The sequence below is a fragment of the Taeniopygia guttata genome, chromosome 2, assembly GCF_048771995.1.
Source record: "Taeniopygia guttata chromosome 2, bTaeGut7.mat, whole genome shotgun sequence".
Lineage (NCBI taxonomy): Eukaryota > Metazoa > Chordata > Aves > Passeriformes > Estrildidae > Taeniopygia > Taeniopygia guttata.
This window is the reverse complement of record NC_133026.1, coordinates 104,591,565-104,607,260: the sequence shown is the minus strand read 5'-3', so window position 1 is coordinate 104,607,260 and position 15,696 is coordinate 104,591,565. Positions and strand designations below refer to the sequence as shown.

The 15,696-nt window shown below is 35.1% G+C and overlaps 1 protein-coding gene across 3 annotated transcripts in view; it reads left to right on the top strand.

Annotated features, from left to right (window-relative positions):
* ROCK1 (Rho associated coiled-coil containing protein kinase 1) overlaps nucleotides 1-15,696 on the top strand; it is an 83,101-nt gene that overhangs the window by 43,111 nt on the left and 24,294 nt on the right. For all 3 annotated transcript variants that reach the window (XR_012054101.1, XM_030266066.4, XM_030266065.4), the window contains exons 9-21: nucleotides 341-432; nucleotides 613-772; nucleotides 3,194-3,260; nucleotides 6,588-6,676; nucleotides 8,245-8,293; nucleotides 8,865-9,000; nucleotides 9,381-9,472; nucleotides 9,587-9,833; nucleotides 11,510-11,616; nucleotides 12,658-12,808; nucleotides 13,676-13,836; nucleotides 14,697-14,881; nucleotides 15,600-15,669. Coding sequence is in view for 2 of the 3 variants with exons in the window: in XM_030266066.4 (XP_030121926.2) it covers nucleotides 341-432; nucleotides 613-772; nucleotides 3,194-3,260; nucleotides 6,588-6,676; nucleotides 8,245-8,293; nucleotides 8,865-9,000; nucleotides 9,381-9,472; nucleotides 9,587-9,833; nucleotides 11,510-11,616; nucleotides 12,658-12,808; nucleotides 13,676-13,836; nucleotides 14,697-14,881; nucleotides 15,600-15,669 (1,606 nt within the window). In the remaining variant the exon portion in view is untranslated. The remainder of the gene's footprint in view (nucleotides 1-340; nucleotides 433-612; nucleotides 773-3,193; nucleotides 3,261-6,587; nucleotides 6,677-8,244; nucleotides 8,294-8,864; nucleotides 9,001-9,380; nucleotides 9,473-9,586; nucleotides 9,834-11,509; nucleotides 11,617-12,657; nucleotides 12,809-13,675; nucleotides 13,837-14,696; nucleotides 14,882-15,599; nucleotides 15,670-15,696) is intronic.

Genomic DNA, 15,696 nt, shown 5'->3' with positions numbered 1-15,696 from the left:
AAAAAGTATTTGTTTTGTGTACATTTTTAAACTGCTCAGGAGAAGTGAAATTCTTAGAGCCTGGGCATGAGTGTGGTGTAAAATCTTGGCAATTGCTTGAGCTATCCATGATGGCGGAAACAGAAGCAGCAGAGATTCTTACCAAGTTAAAACCAGACTGTGTTCTGAAATGTAGCTGCTATGCTCATATAGAGATGTTCTTATGAAAACTTTTGAGTTATGTGTACATTTTACCATAGCTTGAGAGGTATTTTATTGTCTTTGTTGTTAGATTATGCTTTAAAATGCTTCAGAATAATTTATGGAATCTCATGTGTTTAACCAAAATACTCTTTAACAGGGAAGTGAGGCTAGGACGAAATGGTGTAGAAGAAATTAAACGGCACCTTTTCTTCAAAAATGATCAGTGGGCTTGGGAAACACTCAGAGACAGTAAGTATAGTGCTTTTCTCAGAAAGGTGGTCTGACTTACTTATGTATCATGTTAGCAGAAGTACTGGTGTATTTTGCTTAAAGGAGTTTAAAGTTTTATTTACTCTGTAACAAGCAAAATTTTCTTAGTAACTTGAATGGTATACTGATTGTTATCATACTGTTTTGCATTTTTTATAGCTGTAGCACCAGTTGTGCCTGACTTAAGTAGTGACATTGACACTAGTAATTTTGATGATCTGGAAGAAGACAAAGGAGAGGAAGAAACATTTCCCATACCAAAAGCATTTGTGGGCAACCAGCTTCCTTTTGTAGGATTTACGTACTACAGCAACCGTCGGTATGTGCGCAGAAAGCAAATTAATGGTGTGTTCTTTGTTGGCACTGTTCCTGACTCTTACCAACCAATATATAGGTTTAAGTCTATTCAGATACTTACTAATCATTCAGAATACTAAAAATTACACTAGTTTAATACTTTAACTATTATAACCAGTACTGCTAGACATCATTATCTTAAAATATCACATTGTGTTGTTGAGTGTCCTGTTCTGCATTGAGAAGATTTTATAGTGATGCTGCAGAAACTAAGCAAGAAAATCCACTGTTGCCACTACCAGGCAGAGCTGCCTGCAGAGCACTGAATTGTGTGTGGAGTCATGAATCAGAGTTTGAAAGTCCATTTGTTTTATTGCATATCCCTGAGCTGAATATGAAGTTTCCATACTTAACATCAGTGTTTTAGTGTGTGGTAAATTAAACCTTGGCTTACTAGAAATATTTCCTACTTGCATGCTTTCTGCTTCATAATTTTTCTTTTTTGTAAGTACGCATCCACTGACTGAGTGAGATCTTGATGCTTTACGGCTTTCAGTATTGCTTAAAAGGCTTTTAAATTATATCAGTTAAAGCTGTATTAATTCATGCTTTCAACAGTCATTATTATTGTAGGTCCTATGGATAGTTACACTTACATTCAAAAATCTCAGTAACTTTTTAATACTTGGAAAGCTGCTTTTAATTGTGGTGTCAGGCTTAAAATGGGCTAAAACTTATTGTAGAGCTGTCAGATCGAGACTGTTAGTTTTAATAGCATTTCTGGACAGAAAAAATCTTAAAGGAAATAAATCTGGTTTTCATCCTTGCATAGAAGAGGAAACACTTTTCCAAGCTTGTGGTGAAATTCTTTCCATCTCTGCAAAGAGTTGGATTTGTTGTTACTTTTTGCCATGGTAAGGTGTAGAAGGACTTGCAGGCTTTCTGTACACTTTGGGTGAGTTCAGTGGTTCAAGAGTTTCACCTATTGTTCTCTCTTTAGTCTGTAACTTTGAAAAGTTTTCATTTTTGCCTTGCAGGAATATTTTGGAATATATTGTCAAGAAGTAGCATGTTAGGAGCATGTTAATAACAGAATTCCTTCTTTCCCTATATTTCTTTTTGGGGAACAGTATCAAGAATTTAGGGAGCTAAGTGGCTGTGTTCTTGCTGTCATTGAAGAGTTCTACTGCTCTCTGCTACTATCATAACTTTGTAGACTTACTACAATACTGGTGTAGAACTGAATTTTGTCCTGTAATATTCTGCTGGTGTGATTGTCTTGAAAAATCTGAAATGACTATTCATGCTTACTAAACCTGTAATCCTAACTTTTGTTTTGTTTTTGTACTGAAAATATTCAAGCATTAAAAGAAAAATAAGTTTGTATCTTGACATGTTAACACAGATTTTGGAATACCAGCTGAGAACACTTTGTAGCCCTATCTGGCTTGTGAGTTCTCTTTCAGATTTGATGGAGCTGGTGCTGTGCCTGTCTAAGTATCACATTCTAACTCTAACCTGGTGTGTAAAATATGGTGGCTTCTTGTACTCCAAACAGCAAACTTGTTTCCATAAGAAACTGTTTCATTTCCACTTTGTCATTTGATTGTCTGAAATCTGGATTGATGTTTAATTTGACCATGGTTTGGAGATGCCTTTGATTTTACTCTCCTTGATCTTTTGGAGAGGTTTTTTATATCTGGAAATATCCCCGTGAAACAAAAAGGTTGTGTCCCATCTTTCTCAGTTCATGTGTTGGAGTTATTTCTCATGTAATCTGATGCACTTAATAGATGCTTTATGTCTCTTTAGATCACTTATCAGGCCAAGAATATCACATCAAATACCAAAGGAATTTGAAAACAGTAATTTGTATTTATTTACCTGACTCTCCAGAATCATCACAACTAGAAATTTATAGTATTTTTAGAAAACATTTACGTAAAATAAGAACACTGGCTTGAGGGCAAACTTTTTGTGTGTGGAACTCTTAGTAACTTTGTTGAAAGTTACACAATCTCTGCAGACTTTGCTTCATTACTGCTACTTGCTGCATAAGTGCTTGAGTAAATATTTATGGGATGGAAGCCAGTGAGAGTGTTGTAACTAAGGAAAGCAAAGATTATTTTAATGGTTATTAAAAAAAAAGAAAAGTGGTTGTATTGTATTTGGCAGAAATCCTTTTCTTTTTTTTCTTTTTTTTTTCTTTTTTTTTTTTTTTTTGGTGGAGGCCTTCTATTGCAGCTTTGTACTTTAACCTTTCAATAAATTGAATTTTTCAATTATGTTTGCTTAAGTCTGATTAGGTTGTTATTTGATTATCCCCATTTTGGAGCAATAAATCTGGGTGTTCTATTTAAGGACGCGTGTATTATCTTAATCTTTTTTCATAATCTTGCGTTTAAACAACTTTTCAAATATAACTTTAAAAATGTTTTTGCAGGTATTTAGGTGTCCCTGCAGAAAATTCCAATGACAACAGAACAGGCTCCAGTGTGGACAAAAGTGTGGTATGTATTCATCTTTATTGTGTCCTAATAATGAGTCTACTGCGTATATAGGCATAATCTGTTTGAGTTAGAAATGTCTCAAATTATCTTAGTGTTTTGAGATCAATGAAATCATTGCATGATTTTTAGCTCTTTAGTATGACCTCCCTAATAAAGTTATTGGGAAAGCAGAATTTCACTTGTTAATATAACATTGGTTTCCTGAATTGAATAAAATAGCCAAAATTTTGTGTGAGAAAGGATTCACAGTTTTTATCTTTAGAAATATCAAAGTGTTTGTGCAGGGTTTTTAGAGTGCCTTATTGATCTTGGATATAGCTTTGTGGCAGCCATGGAGTCTGGACTTCCAGTGAACTCAGTGGAAGGTGGAAGACAATGTACCAAGCTTGGGCATTCTACTCCTTCACAGGCCTTCCCCACAAGCTGTTGGGAGTTGAGGCAGGGATCTGCATTTCTAGAGCAGTTCACCTAGCAAGAAATGCTCAGAAATTCTTTCAGTTCTTCCCAAGCATCTCACAGTCAGGTTTCCAGGAAGATATGCTAAGGTGTTTGAGACTTGGTTGTGTGCTTGGATTTTATGCAAGTTCTGATATAAATCAAGCTGTTCTCTGAAAATGGTTTAATATTTTACAAACCACATTCTTTCCAGAAGAAAACATGGTCAAATTAACTCTAGAAGAAATCTTGGCCTTGACTATGATTTACTGTGTTAGTATTTTGTTCTGTTTTCTGTTGAGAGTAGAAAATATACTGATCTGTGTTCCCTTTTCTCTTAAATTAGCAATAAAAAGGTTTAATGACACATGGCACTACCCAGAGAAAATTTGTACAGGGCAGGGGAACTGGTTATGTCCTTTATTGGGCAGCTGAATTTAATTATTTAAATGTGTTGATTTTTTACATATATTGATGTATTTTATATACTTTTATTTTCTTACAAGCAATTGACTGTTGATACAGTAAAATTCAAAAACAAAAGCAGAATTTCCAATATTTGAAAGTATTTAAAACTGTGTGCTGGCTTTTGGTTGACTTTGAAGAGAGTTACTGAATGGATTTGGCATACTCAGTGAAATTCTGCTCAGTGTTACTTAAAGAATCCTCAATAGTCCTGTCCATATTGTCAGACATACTGAAATATCTTGTGATTTTTGTCAGTTTTGGGAGGTGAAGGTCTGGAAGAATTTGAGTGATATAGGAAGGTTTAAATCAATGTTAAGTCTTTATTACAAGGTATTTTCCCCCCACAGTTCTTTCTCAGCATGCAATGAAAACGGTAATGTTGACACATGGTTAGCAAATTAATTCGTTTTGGAAATAAAACACAGGATGTTACCTGGTCTCTCTGCATTTTGACATCTGCATTTTGAGGGCCACAAATTTCAAGAAATTAGTTGTTTTGCAAGTGTGTAAAACTTAACAGAATTAGGGCATGATGTTGTGCAAAAATAGAATTCAATGTCATTTTACTGAATATCAAACCTCTTTGAAGATCTGATTACTTACTTTGCTTTAATGCTGCCATAATCACCTATAAACAGTTTAGATTATAAGAAAAAGGAGATTAACAGATTCTTTTGCACTGGATCTTAGGTTTTCTTCATTGCTCAGGGTACAGACTCACTATGCTGTAGTGAGTAAGGAAGAAAAAAAAAAAGAATGACAGTTCCAGAGGGATTTTTCTTTACTTCTCTGTTGCAGAGAGGCTTTTCTGTTGACCTTTCCTCCCCTTCTTCCTACTCAAAATGGAAACCAAGAGCAAACTAAAAGTTAAAGGAGTGCTTTTATCCTGAGTTAATTGTAACTCAGGATTTTCTTGAGGTATTCTTTAGTCTATTGATAGCAGATTGTGCAGAACTTAGTCCGGAAGCCTGTTGTCTCTACTGATATAATTAGACTGCTTAGCAAGCTCAGATGGGTCCCCTGGGGTACAGCCTGATGTGAGAACATGCAGAGACAGAGAGACGCAAGAGGATGCGATAGCAGTCCAAGCTAGTAGGAGTCAGAAATGCCTCAGTTGCCAGATGTCTTTTTTAGACCTGTTTCTCATCCATCCCATTTAGTTCCTCTGTGCACCCTGTCTGGAAGGGCTATAACATGAGTAAAAGGAAATGGAAGAGAAATCACATTGAACCTTTGTTATCCTCTGTTTTGGGGCATTTACTGTGGTCCTTTCTTATTACAGTGAGAGCCTTTAAATAGTTGCTTCTTGCTTTATTTCTCAGTGGTTCATACCAAGGAGATAAATGCGTTGTTTACTGGTCTTTCCTTTGTCCTCAAAGTTTAGATATAGAAGCTATCCCTTGATTTTATCTACCAGCATTGTCTGACCCACATAGTGTTATGTTCTATGTCACACCAGTAATTTGTTTTCCAGAGCTGGTCTGCTAAGTGCTGAAATGTCTAATTTTTGGAAGTGTTTTGAGATTTTGGAGCTAAAACAAGAAACAAGAAAGAAAAGCATCAAAACCGCTTGAATATGTTGCTTTGAAGAGAATCTAGATTAGTAATCTAGTGCTTCTCTATGCAGTTCCAGGAGCGTTGAGGGAAATGCGTAAAAATTAAATAGGCTGAAATCTTTACAGTATCAGTGGAAAGGTTTATAAGGAATCAACATGAGGTTGATTCAAAGCTGACCACCATCATTTTAAATGGGGATTTTGATGTTGGAATGGGATTATTGTGCCTAGATATTTGATAGAAGGTGGTAGATATTTTGAGACTACATGAAGGGAATGAATTCCTGAGTTTATCCTGCTGGCAAGCAGTACATGCTATGCCGTAATGTGCCGTATTAACATCTGAAGTTTGTTACTATCTTTCAAACCTTGGTACAGTTCTAGCTGTAAAAACAATCTCTGACTAAAGAGATGGTGAGAGCACTTTCTCCCTATTGCCAGTAACTGACTGGCTTGGTTCTGCTTCCTGAATTTGTTGGGAGCTTTAAGATGGATTGCAAAATACATGCTAGAAGAAATTTTCAGACTTGCTAAAGTGTTTTCTTACATTTTTGCAGTAGTATCTTTAGGCAGGTATTGAAGATATGTAAAACAAGGAGGATTTGACTCAGCTTAGCACTGTGAATTTTGAAAATACCTAAAATTTCTTGTGCATACAAATGAAAAACAAACTGCCTTCTGTAATTAAATGGGGGGGGGGGGCGGGGAGGAAGGGACATGTATCACATTTTAACGAGGTAATAGGTCTTATTTTGGTAGAAGAAAGTAAGCTGTGATACAATGTAGGCAGAACTGAATATTATGAAATACTTTTTTAAAGTTTCTAAATTTAATGCATGTTCTTTCATGTACAAATATATATTTAAAGCTGGAAAATATGCAGAAGATGATCTATGAGTTAGAAGAACAGCTACATAATGAAATGCAGTTGAAAGATGAAATGGAACAAAAGTGCAGGTGAGACTTTGAACTTCAATTGTTTACATAATTTAAGTATATCTAACACTTCAGTTCTGTGGTACTGCTTTAGGGATTACCAGGATAACACTAACAATGGTGTTGTAGTTCTCCAAGGGAGTTCAGGACGGGTTTAAGTAATTCTAAAATTTTCCTGAGTATAATGAAATTGTCTTGCTATAAAGAATTTTTTTTCATTGACAATTGTGTAACACGTATTCTTTCTGAACACTTAAGTGTTTGAGTTTACCTGATATCTCTGTATTCAAATGTTTTATTGGACTGAGGTACACACTCACCATGTTGATTTTTTTGAAATTGTGAGAATCTGTATATATAGCACATACTGGATTATTAAAATTAATTAGGTGTTTTCTAAATACAGAGAACTTGTTGAAAAACCACTTTTTTTTTTCTATGACTAACATATGAGAACAACAATTTGCTTTCTGAAGTTGCGTTTCTACCATGCTGAAGTAGCAGCTATGTGAGAATCGGTGTTTTTCTTGCAGTCACACTTACGAACAAACAGTTGAGATTCTTCTTTTCTGATAATCAGACATTTTTACTGTGAGTCATGCAAACTAAATTTGCCTTCATTTAGCTTCTCCTTTTGAAGTCTTTTCCTGAAGAATTAAATAATCTCAGGAGACAACACTAGGTATATGATATAGGAAGATTTTAGACTTGTGAATTAGAACCAGTGTGTAGCTGTTCAAGCTCCTTAGGTATAAACTGGTAACTGAAATGGTCTAATGGGAATTTAGGCTGTGTGACACTGTTGTTTACTTAAACACAAGTTCACTGTTTGCACGTTCTGATTGCTCTCCACAAGCAGGACGTACATTCTTGAAGGATATTCAGTAACTGTCTTCCTGCAGTGCTACTGAAGTTGTCAGAGCACAACTGTGTCTTCTGGTATGTCATGCCATTCACTGCAGAGTCAGTAGATAGGAGATACTCCTAACTATTACAACTGCCTCTTTTTGTACTTGCCAGGCAGCCTTGTCTGGGTCCTCTTTGAAGAGGGATGGCTGCCTACAGAAATACAATGTCAATGTTACTGCCAGTTAAATGATGTTTTACTGTGCGTTTTGCTGCACTTTTACTGTAGTTCAGTCTTTTAATACATTGCTTCAACTGAGAGACTTTCAAATAATATTTTATTCATAGACCTTTTTCTGTAGTAGGGAGCTGCCCACTGTGGAATTAATAAACTATTTTAGATATTTGGAGAGCATAACTAGAGGAAGTTGTAGCAGCTTACCCAGAGTATTCTAATCTTAAGGATAACCTGTTGTGCCCATACACTTTTTTTTGCAGATTAAGGGATAAAATGTGGCACCTAAAGTTTCACATATTTAATCTGTAAGAAAGCTGATAAATACTTAGTGATATATTTTACAAATTATTTGCAATGATTGATTGTCTTTTTCAGCTTTAAATGTTTGTCACAAAATAACATTAGTCAAAATATTAACATTCACTTTAGTAATGACCACAAATCATTTCACTAGAAAACCAGTATGTATAATGTACCTGTTAAATGATCTTGTTTTATTTTTTAGATCTTCTAACATAAAGCTAGACAAGATAATGAAAGAACTGGATGAAGAGGTAATATTTTTCCCCCCTGAAGATGCCTCAATTGGGTAAAGAGTGCAGTTAGGAATAGTACTTTCATGATTCTAAGATATTTTTTCTGTGTCTAAAAAAATTGTTCTGTGTTCAAGTTTGAGGCCTAGCAATCATGTTTCAATACATAACATTGGGAGATTACATTTTTATTTGTAGCCATTTACAAAAGCTTTTCTTTCTGTTAGTCATGCTGATTTCTGTTTACTCTGCTAAATATTTTACTTAGTCTTGCTTGTTGCAAGTTTTCTAGAGCTTATAAAAGTCAATTACTACAAAAATGCAGTTGATTTTCTGTTGAGTCCTTGTCTCTTGATAATAATTTTAGTAGTTACTTTAAATATAATTGTACTAGCAACAATTTTTCTAGTAATTGTATAAATTGGTCATGTAGAAGTTAAAGCTGTATTTTCTGAAAACCTTTCCAAGGAAGCCAGAAATTCATTCATTTGAAACAGTGCATCAATTTCCTTGTTTAATTAGTTGCAGAGATACTGGTTTAGCAGTCATTCCTTAAAATGTAACTATAAAGCACCAATTCTTTGAATTTTAGGGAAATCAAAGGAAGAACTTGGAAACAACAGTGTCTCAGATTGAGAAGGAAAAGATGGTATTACAGCATAAGATAAATGAGTACCAAAGAAAATTTGAACAAGAGAATGAAAAAAGACGTAATGTGGAAAATGAAGGTATGCAATATTGTCCAAACGTTGACACTGAGGAGGTATATGATGTCTTTTGCGGGGCAATGTAGTCTCAATAGTATCTTAAGTGCTATGTAACTTTAAAGTTTGAAAGGGGAGCTTTTCAAATAATGAACACAGATTTTGAGTTCAGTTTTGTTTGAACACAGTTTTTTTGTTCTAATTTTCAAATTCTGTTCTCTGCAACATTGTGCTGTGTTGTTGGTCTGCAAGCACAAAGTTTGACATAAAAATATATATTAGATGCAAAAAGTCAACAAAAGACTTATCAATGCAAAACAATATTTTGGAGCATGTTTGTGTGAAAAAAACAAGACTAAAACTCTAAGGTTTTTTTTAGTAATAATGGTGCAATTTCTCTTTAGTGTCCACACTAAAAGATCAGATGGAAGACTTGAAAAAAATCAGCCAGAATTCACAAATTTCAAATGAGAAGATAACACAGTTACAAAAACAAGTATGTTGTTTGTGCTCCTTGTCTTCATTATATCTTAGATTTGAGCATTGAAATGTAGCAAAACTGGTTCCATAATCTTTATATTTGAGAGTCTTGTCTGGTTTATTTTAACAGCTAGAAGAAGCAAATGATTTACTGAGGACAGAATCTGACACAGCTGCAAGACTGAGAAAGGGTAACACAGAAATTAGCAAGTCATTAAGTCAGGTAGAATCACTGAATAGAGAACTACAGGAAAGGTGCAGAGTTCTGGAAAGCACAAAACTGCAGGTGGAGAAAGATTATTACCAACTACAAGCAGCTTTGGAGTCAGAACGAAGGGACAGAAGTCACGGATCTGAAATTATTGGAGAACTACAGGGTAATTATTCTGAACTTATACTTGACCAAAAAAAGTTGTGATAACCCTACTTTAATGGTGTAGAGTTTGGTAATGGGAGGAAAGCCAACCTGCAAATAAAGTGTGACTGAACAATTTCTGAGTATTGGATCTGGCTTCCTGATCATGTTGAGCAGCTCTTGGGAGAGAGAGAATATCAAAATCAAAGAGTATCAAACACTGATCGTGAGTCTGGGGCTGCACTGACTGACTAAAAGTCTGAGTAGAGTGGTGTGAAAACACGAAGAGCTGATACAGTGCTAGAGAAGATGCAGCACTGTCTTACTGACTTGTGCAGTAGCCAAGTTGGTATATCCTGCACTTGCTCTTCTTTCATTTGTGGAGAAGGGTATTTTTTTGTTAAATTACATTTGTTTTCTTTTATGATGATTCTACATTACTTTTACAAGCAAGGTTAAGAGCACAATAAGGGACACAGATGTGGAAGCCCTTTTTGCAGGATGCTTGAAACTTTCTACTGTTTGTATTGATTCTTCCATAGTTTCTACTAGAAACTATTCAGGTGCATTAGTTCGTGACTGTGCCTGTGCTAGTGGACCCTGACTCTTAACTGGCCATTTTTGAACCATCTGTCTGCAGTATTGAGTTTTCATGAGGCAAAGGCTTTTGATGAGAACTCTCCTTTCCCTACTGAAAGGGAGTGTAAGACAGAGACTTTTTACCAGGGTCTATAGTGACAGGACAAGGGGCAATGGTTTTAAATTGAAGGAGAGTAAATTTACATCACATATAGGAAGAAATTTTTTACACTAAGGGTAGTAATACCCTGGGACAGAGTATTACTGTTGCCCAGAGAAACTGTTGTTGCCTTGTCCCTAGAAGTGTTTCAGTCTAGATTGATGCGGCTTTGAGCAACAGGGTCTAGTGAGAGATGTCCCTGCATGTGACAGGGAGATTGGACTAGATGGTTTTCAGAGGTCTCTTCCAAAACACATGATTCTACTTAGTATTTCGTATAAACTCTTATGCCACACAAGGGTAGATGCTGTGGAGTTTGGGGAATAGTTACTTCTTCCATGTCATAGCGCTGAAAATCATAGGATGGTTTTGGTTTGAAAAGACCTCTAAGATCATTGAGGTCAACTATTAACCCAGAACTGCCAAATCCGCCACTAAACCACATCCCTAAGCGGTTTACATTTGCACATCTTTTGAGCACTTTCAGGAGTGGTGGTTCCATACCTTCCATGGGGAGCCTGTTTCAGTGCCTGACTTCCCCATGGTTTGAGTCCCACTTCGGTGAATACATGTTGTGTTTGTACCCAGAAATCTGTTTGAGACTGATGTTCTGTGTAATGTGCTTTGTCTACCCATTAATGAAGTTAGCATCACTTATAGGTGCTTGTCCCATAACATAGCTGAACTTGGGTTTATGAAAGAAATTTTGAATACTAGATAATGGCAGTGATGGAAGGCAGGAACCATTTTTGCATGATTAGTTTTTGTGAATTGTTACTGATGACATGCATAAAGAGTGTCTAAAAAGGTCAGTTTGCTCTACAGTGTACGGCCTTTGCATGCCTGAAAATTTTGAAGTATTTGAAATATCTTATGGGCCCAGAAATCAATAGAACTTGCAAAGACAATTATCTAAGTAAAGTGACTAATATTGAGTGATACTTAATTTTTTGTGGCAGTTCGGATTACAGCTTTACAAGAAGAAGTAAAAAACATTAAAAACAATCTTGAAAGAGTGGAAGCAGAAAGAAAACAAGCACAGGATATGCTTAATCATTCAGAAAAGGTATGGTGAAATGATGTTGAGGCTGATGCTCTTTGTCAGCTTTTGACTATATTTTCAAATGTTATTGATGTTTCCAAGTCCAGTGTTATTGCTCTAAATCAGTCATGCATTTAAATTATGAACTAATTTACTAATTACTGCTAATTTACAATCTCATCAGGATGGTCTCCCAAGTCCTCAGGTAGTTCTTTCTTGTAGCATTGTGCATGAAAATTGTGTTTGTCATTCATTATCACTGATTCAAGGATCCAGTCCTACTGCCAGTAGCAAGGAATGTTTTTCTTCCTGCTCAACTATGACTGCAAAAACTTGCCTCTGAAAATCTATGAACTTTTTAGAAATCTTATTTTTTGTTTGGCCTTTACTGGATTTTAATTTGACTGGAACAGTGCCAGGCAGGCTTTTTTATCAACTTAGGTGCAGAATTTTTTTCTGTCCTTCCTTCTGAATGTTCCTCTAACATCTCTGGTCCCTTCCATATGATGGAAAAACAAGTAAGGAGTAAAAGGAAATCCTGCTCCCTTTCTCCAGGCAAACTGCAGAGTTAACTCTGTCTAGTGAGGTTAGGTAAAGGCTTGCTGTGCTCTGTGGGCTATGTGAATAAACCAGAGATATGACATGATGTGAGGGAACGGGACAAGCAATTCTAAGTTGTTATGTGAAGCAGCCATTCAAAGGCCAGTGCTTGTTTGGTGAATTACTGTTAATGCCTGGCAATCCTAGCAATGAAATAACCCAAATACATACAGATAACAATAATTCTGATTCCTCTGTGCTCTAGGATGTCTGTTCCGAATTTAGGTGACTAATGATTATATGAATGGAGAAGTTTCCATTTTCTTACAAATTTATAGACTACTGAAAAAAAGTTAATGAGATTTTTTTCCAGAGCACTGAGTACAGCTTTGGTGTATTACTGTTCTTTGCTAAGTGTGGAAAATAACATTGATATGATAACAAAAATTTAATACTAAAAAAAGGGAATAAAAATGTGATTGCTCAGGTATTATAGAAATCTGATCACTTTTTCCTCATCTTCAGGAAAAGAATAATTTAGAGATAGATTTGAACTACAAGCTGAAATCCTTACAAGACCGGCTAGAGCAGGAAGTCAATGAGCACAAAGTGACTAAAGCGCGGTTAACTGACAAGCACCAGTCCATAGAGGAGGCAAGATCAGTTGCAATGTGTGGTAAGTGTTTCCTGCAAGCTTCAGGTAAATACGTAATAAAACATGTTCTGATTATGATCTTTTAATACACATTGTCTTACACTGTAGTACTCTTGCACAAGTGTTTGATCCCTTGTATAAAGAAAATGTGTATTAAAATCTTAAAACCTTTAAGCTACACATTTTAAATTATTTCCCCTAATGTTCTATTGCATAAAGATTGTATTGTTTCTTAATGTTTTGCATACCTTACTTCAAAGCCTTCCTTGGCTTCTAAAATGGTATTGAATCTTGAAATTCTAATGCTAAACAGAATTGAAAGAATGCATTATCAAAAGAGATGTCTTTGAGCATTCATTCCTGTGTAACTGCATTAAAAATACTGGTGTTGTGTTATGCTTGTCTAAAGTGAAGTGAGAAGTTTCTTTTATAGATGTATATCCATGAATCAAAGGTATGTCTTGATTTTGTAATTGAATATGCCAAGTTTTCTCTGTGAAGTTCATCAGTACCTAAATGTGGCTTTTAGAGTTAACAATAATCGTAGCATTTTTTCTTTTGCTTCTTTCCATTCATGGAAATGAAACTTTGCCTTACGTCAAAATGATTACTTCAAGAATCCATGCTTTTTATTTCTTTCACTATTTATCTTGCAGTTGTCATGATAATATTCCAGTGCTTTGAATGCAGATTGGAATTATTTTTATTTTTTATTGTTCCTTATAATAATGCCAGGATCTTTTTTCTTGCATCAAACAGCAGAAAAGCTTAGATAGCTGAACAAAAAGTTCTGAAAATATTAGGATATTTATGACTACTTTTACAAAAGCATGCTTGCAGATGCTATGTAATAATTTTTGTTGTTTTTCTTCCCTTAATCATTTTTAGAAATGGAAAAAAAGATAAGGGAAGAACGGGCAGCAAGAGAAAAGGCAGAAAATCGAATAGTTCAAGCTGAAAAACAGTGTTCCATGTTGGACTTCGACCTGAAGCAATCTCAGCAGAAATTGGAACATCTTCTTCAGCAAAAGGAGAGACTGGAAGATGAAGTAAGTAAAAGGTTAATTGCTAATAGTTTTCTTTATAAGTAAGAAATTAGGGTTGAACTGAGAAATAGAAAATTAAATTCATTTATACTGAGCTCCTTATATAATAGCACTCTCAGTAGAATTGAGGATGGTTGTTGGCCTAAGTAGGTTTAGGTAATTTCAGCTTGTTTCATAACTCTAGCATGTCTTCCATATTTGAACTTCAATATAACACTTTTTTTGTGTGTGTTTTTTGTGTTTTTTCTTTTTCTAAAGAAAAAATTTGCTTGTGAATTTGACTGTGCAGTCTGATTGATGTGGATGATTTACAGGTTTGAGTTTGTGTTGTCGAGTTTGCATTCTTTCCTTTTGTTCAAGGAAATGCAGTTAGACTATTGAGTGTGAAAACAAGATACTAAGAATAATAGCTTCATCCTTACATTTTCTTTACAGAACGGTGGGAATGAAGTTTATAACACCTTTCTTAGGGGTCACAACTCATGTAAATGTTTTTATGTACTTGGTAAGCTGCATTTTTTCTCTAGGTTGAGAGATTTTTAAGGTCTGAAATCCAAGGAGAGGTTTCCAGTTCTTCAGTTGTTGTCTTTCAGATAAGTTAAATCAGAGACTTTGAAATAAACTAAAAATGAGAAAGCTTTATCATCCTGCAGCATCATTGCCATAGGGTCTAAGGGTAGTAGCTTTGTGTGAGATTATTGCACTGAAGTGTTTGGAGATTCAAGAATACTTTGACATATGGTGCATGGTGTAGCAACCAATGAGTAGTGTTTAATATAAAATAATCCCTATGTGAAACCTCTTCAGCCACATGCAATTGGTTATTTAGCAAAGGCTTCTAAAATGAAATATTTCTCATTTAGGTAAGGAATCTGACACTTAAGCTAGAACAAGAGACGAATAAGCGAATAATGGCACAGAATGAATTAAAGGCACAAGCTTTTGAAGCTGATAATTTGAAGGGTTCTGAGAAGCAGCTGAAACAGGAAATCAATACCTTGTTGGAAGCAAAGAGATTACTGGAATTTGAGTTGGCTCAACTTGCAAAGTAAGTAAAAACCTGAAGTAAAATGGAAAAAATTGCTTAATTATACATGTACTGTTTTGCCTGTTCCTGCTAGTGAATAAATTTCTCTGGAGCATAGGCATTTTTTCCTAAACTGAAAGAGTATTTTTAGCTGCATGTTATGATTCCTATGTAGCTGCATGTTATGATTTCTATGTAGCCTTCAGTGTTGGAATATTTTTGTTATGAGCTACAATTCAGAACAGTTCTTGGCTCACCATTCCATGTTAAGGCACACACACACATATACATGCATGTGTGTATATATATGTATATGTTCCTCTTTTATTTGAAATACTTTTTTTATGGATTGACTCTGATGCTACTTACTAAATCATATGCAACTTTTAGCACCTGGGAGTAAATAGTTACCTTTCATTGCCTGATTAATTTTCTTTATGTTTCTCTATCTTAAAATTAAGACAATTTTTATTCATTAGACTCCTGTCATATATTCTTTCAGTTGGCGTAATGTTTCTCCATCCAGAGTAGTCCTGGGCTTCTAAATTACGTACTGAAAGGGTCATTGTTTTAGAATAAGAGCTGTATTAAATCAGCAAACCACAAACTGTTGCTCTTTGTGAAGTAACATATATGCAAATGTAAGATCATTGTAGAGTGCTGTTCTGGTTAGAAATTGTCTTAAATTGTCTTTTGTTAGTAGCTGACTTTTAAATATTTCCCTTTTTTTTATTCAAAGACAGTACAGAGGAAATGAAGGTCAGATGCGTGAGCTTCAGGATCAGCTTGAAGCTGAGCAGTATTTTTCGGTAAGACTTGTAAGGAATTGTTTATAA